Source organism: Octopus bimaculoides, chromosome 10 (assembly GCF_001194135.2).
Source record: "Octopus bimaculoides isolate UCB-OBI-ISO-001 chromosome 10, ASM119413v2, whole genome shotgun sequence".
In the NCBI taxonomy this organism is placed as follows: Eukaryota; Metazoa; Mollusca; class Cephalopoda; order Octopoda; family Octopodidae; genus Octopus; species Octopus bimaculoides.
The window spans coordinates 14986498-14990578 of NC_068990.1; the positions used below are offsets into that span (position 1 = coordinate 14986498).

The 4081-nt window shown below is 32.4% G+C and overlaps 1 protein-coding gene across 1 annotated transcript in view; it reads left to right on the top strand.

The window, feature by feature from the left end:
* The window catches only part of LOC106875008 (uncharacterized), a 196187-nt gene that overhangs the window by 91311 nt on the left and 100795 nt on the right, over positions 1 to 4081 (top strand). Inside the window, exons 82-87 of the mRNA XM_052971235.1 lie at positions 113 to 157; positions 270 to 535; positions 2789 to 2924; positions 3201 to 3254; positions 3437 to 3481; positions 3594 to 3859. Coding sequence (XP_052827195.1) covers positions 113 to 157; positions 270 to 535; positions 2789 to 2924; positions 3201 to 3254; positions 3437 to 3481; positions 3594 to 3859 — 812 coding nt within the window. The remainder of the gene's footprint in view (positions 1 to 112; positions 158 to 269; positions 536 to 2788; positions 2925 to 3200; positions 3255 to 3436; positions 3482 to 3593; positions 3860 to 4081) is intronic.

A 4081-nucleotide genomic window follows, 5' to 3' on the forward strand; every position in this document is an offset into this window, starting at 1 on the left:
ATTGTTTTTTAAATTGGACCACAATACATTATGAAATAATATATATATATATTTATGAACTCTATATGATAGATGGTAAATGAAAATTTATTTTATTTCATTTAAATTTTAGCCACACCTATTCCTACAACAACACAACAAATAACAACACAAACAGGTAAATTATTTCTCTTACATAGAAATATTAACATTCTTGGAAATTCTTATAACTCTCATGAATATAATGGTCTTTTGGTGATTGCATTTTCTTTATTGATATTGCTTTTTAGAATCCTGGTGTGTATTTAGCGATGGTTTGGAAGATCCCTCATTAATAAGGGCTTGGAACATTAAATTATCAAGCAATGATGAAAATTCAGATGTTATTCGGCCTGGTTTCAAAGGCTGGAAACCTGCTGCAAGTGATAATAAGCGCACAGTAACAATGTTTGTTGGTGATGCTTTAAGATATGGTGCATCTATTCATCTCTTACGATCCAAAGGTGTTGCTAAGTTTGACGTTATTCTAAGTGGTGGGGAGAATAAAAGATTTAAGGTGAGTTTTAATGAGATTAATTTTGTTCTGAAGATATTATCTCATTTGAAACTGATCCATTGATCATTGTATATTTTTATGAATTCAGATGCCATTTTAAACATGTCTATGTTGGAAATTAATTTCACAGCCTTATTGGTTTTATTTTCTTTCCACTGTATAAGACTGATATAGTATATCATAACACAGTATTGCACTACACACACATTCATACATACATACATATATATATATATATATATATATATATATATTTATTTCATCATCATCATCTTTTAACATCCACTTTCCATGCTGTTATGGCCCTAGCAATTTGAAAGGAAATGGCTTGGCAGAAGACTGCACCATGTTTCGCCCTCTGTTTTGACCTGGGCATTGGGCATATCACGTGATAAAATGAGAAGGTTGCAAAAAAGTATAAATCTGAGGTAGTGACAGATAGAGGATGAGTTATATCAGTGAAGGTGAGAACTGTGGTGTGAATGGAACAGTAATGTTAATAAAACCTGTCATATACACATGACGCTGCAAACATACTTTTGTAAATACACAGATACAACACAGCAACAGACACACAGACACAAACACACACACACTCACACACACATACTCACATACGCAAGTGCACACAGGCACACACACACTCATGCATATATATATGTATATCTTCCTCTGTTACTACTACATATCTCTCTTTACCCCTTTCATTCTTCCTTCTGTTACTACTATATCTGTCTCTTTCTCCCCTCGTACTTCCATCTGTTACTACTATATTCCCCTCTTCCTCTCTTTCTCTCGTTGCCCACCTATTCCTCTACTTCCTCCCTTTGGTTCTCCCTCTACCACTCTCTCTCTCTCTCTCCCTTACCCCTGCATGGTCACATGCTTCCGGTCACTAATCCTTTTCTTCCTTGGCTATCGTCGGGCAAACACGCGAACTTACTTCGTCCCCACTCTCAAGTTTGTGCCTCACAGCGTTCATATACACATAATTTTTCATATCTGGCCGCATAGCCTTTTCCGTTTGTTTTCCTGTCTTGTTTTCTTTTCCGTTTATTTTTCTGTCTTGTTTTTTGTCCACCACTACATTCCTCCATGGCACAGGTTTAATTTGTGTATACAAATTTAATTTGCGGTCCATGGGAAGAGCCGTTTTTATGATGCGTCCTGCCCGCCTCTTCGAAATGCCGGTGTTAAAACGGGGGTAGCTGATGAAGGAAAATTTTCTCTATGTGGCTTGTATGTTTTCTGTACTCTGGTTATTATTATTTTCTTGTCTACGTTTTCTTTGCAATGTCCTGTACCCAGATATGCACCTATATATACAGGTAGACGTAGGTATGCACATACCTGTACGTATATATGCATAAACTCATTTATTATTCGTTTTTATATGAATATATATATATATACATGCATACAAATGTCTACTATACACCATTTTAAAGTTATGATTACCTGTGTACGTTTGTAAATTTGTGTGTGTGTGCGTAATGTCCTATAATTGTCTGCCTCTCTACTTTTGTAGGCCTTCCCTGTGGTTGTCACATATTGTGAGATTTTAAAATTACGTCAAAATTGTCATATTTGGTATATTGAAATAATTTTCCATGTTAAATACGATATTGCTTTTTATTTGTTTCTAACATCCAGTTGAATTGGATTTCAATAAAAATTTGTTCCTAACATCCAGGTGAATTGGATTTCAATAAAAATTTATAATGGGCCCCCTAGGGAGGGGGGCTGTAACATGTTTCCAAATCTGCTATGATAAGCTACAATACACAACAGTGCCAGCTACGACACACAGACTATTTGTCAATGTATTTGTAAATCTATCTATTCATCTAATAAATTCTGATACATATTCGCTTGTTAAAATAATATTAGAACATTCCTTAAATCGTAATAATAGTTTGTAATACCTATTGTTAGCAATAAATTAACATATTTAATGGCCTAATTACACTGAAGTGATTTTAAAACTTATATATTGATGTAGGATTGGGGATAGGAATGGAAGCGGAATTAAAATGGGAATGGAAACTGGAAATAACACCTGCTTTTCCAGGTGTTACCTGGTAATTCCACTGGTATACATATATATATATATATATATATATATATATATATATATATATATATATACACACACAGACATATATATATATGCCAATTTTTCTTCACATATTTTGCTGTAATAATACATTTTCTTTTAAACTGTCACCATTTCCAATTTCTTTTTGTATCTAGAATAATGCAAAGGATGATATCGTTAAGATTCCATTTGGTACAACATCAAACACAGTGAAAATCCATTTTAGAGCCGGTTCACCAAATCGCAGAATGTTAATCACAGTATCTTTTAATGGATGCTTTGAATCAGGATGTAAGTATGCATTGATTCAATGCTAAACAATATTTTGTCATCTAAATTTTGTGATTTTTACAATATTTATTCATCTGTAGACTGTTTACTGTGAAACGATAATGATTATAAAAACGAAATATATTTTATTAGGAATGTCATCTTTGTGCATAATCATTGATCATATGATAATTATAATATTTGTTATTTCTATACCTGATGTGTTGTTTATGTGTTTTCATTCTTTCTATTTGACCTAGCACCATTTATTATAATATTTCTTATTTGTTCTTATAGCAACAACACTAGCTCCAACAACAATAATTCCTACAACAACACCCCTATTAACAAGTAAGTGACGATATACATTAATTAACATATATTAAACACATATTGTGAAAAACACTTTCTGTAACATACATAATTGTTTTTTAAATTGGACCACAATACATTATGAAATAATATATATATATTTATGAACTGTATATGATAGATGGTAAATGAAAATTTGTTTTATTTCATTTAAATTTTAGCCACACCTATTCCTACAACAACACAACAAATAACAACACAAACAGGTAAATTATTTCTCTTACATAGAAATATTAGCGTTCTTGAAAATTCTTATAACTCTCATGAATATAATGGTCTTTTGTTGATTGCATTTTCTTTATTGATATTGCTTTTTAGAATCCTGGTGTGTATTTAGCGATGGTTTGGAAGATCCCTCGTTAATAAGGGCCTGGAACATTAAATTGTCAAGCAATGATGAAAATCCAGATGTTATTCGGCCTGGCTTCAAAGGCTGGAAACCTGCTGCAAGTGATAACAAGCGCACAGTAACATTGTTTGTTGGTGATGCTTTAAGATATGGTGCATCTATTCATCTCTTACGATCCAAAGGTGTTGCTAAATTTGATGTTATTCTCAGTGGTGGGGAGAATAAGAGATTTAAGGTGAGTTTTAATGAACTCTACTTGTGAAATTATACAATCTCAGGAAACACAATATTGATAAAGACTAATTTATTATTTATTATGGTGTATTTATATGAAACCAGATGTCATATTTGACATGGTTATGTTTGAAATTTACTTTGCAGTATCACAATTATGAATTTCTCTCTACTGCATGGCACTGAGGACATGTACTTTCCACTATTCTAATATATAAATATA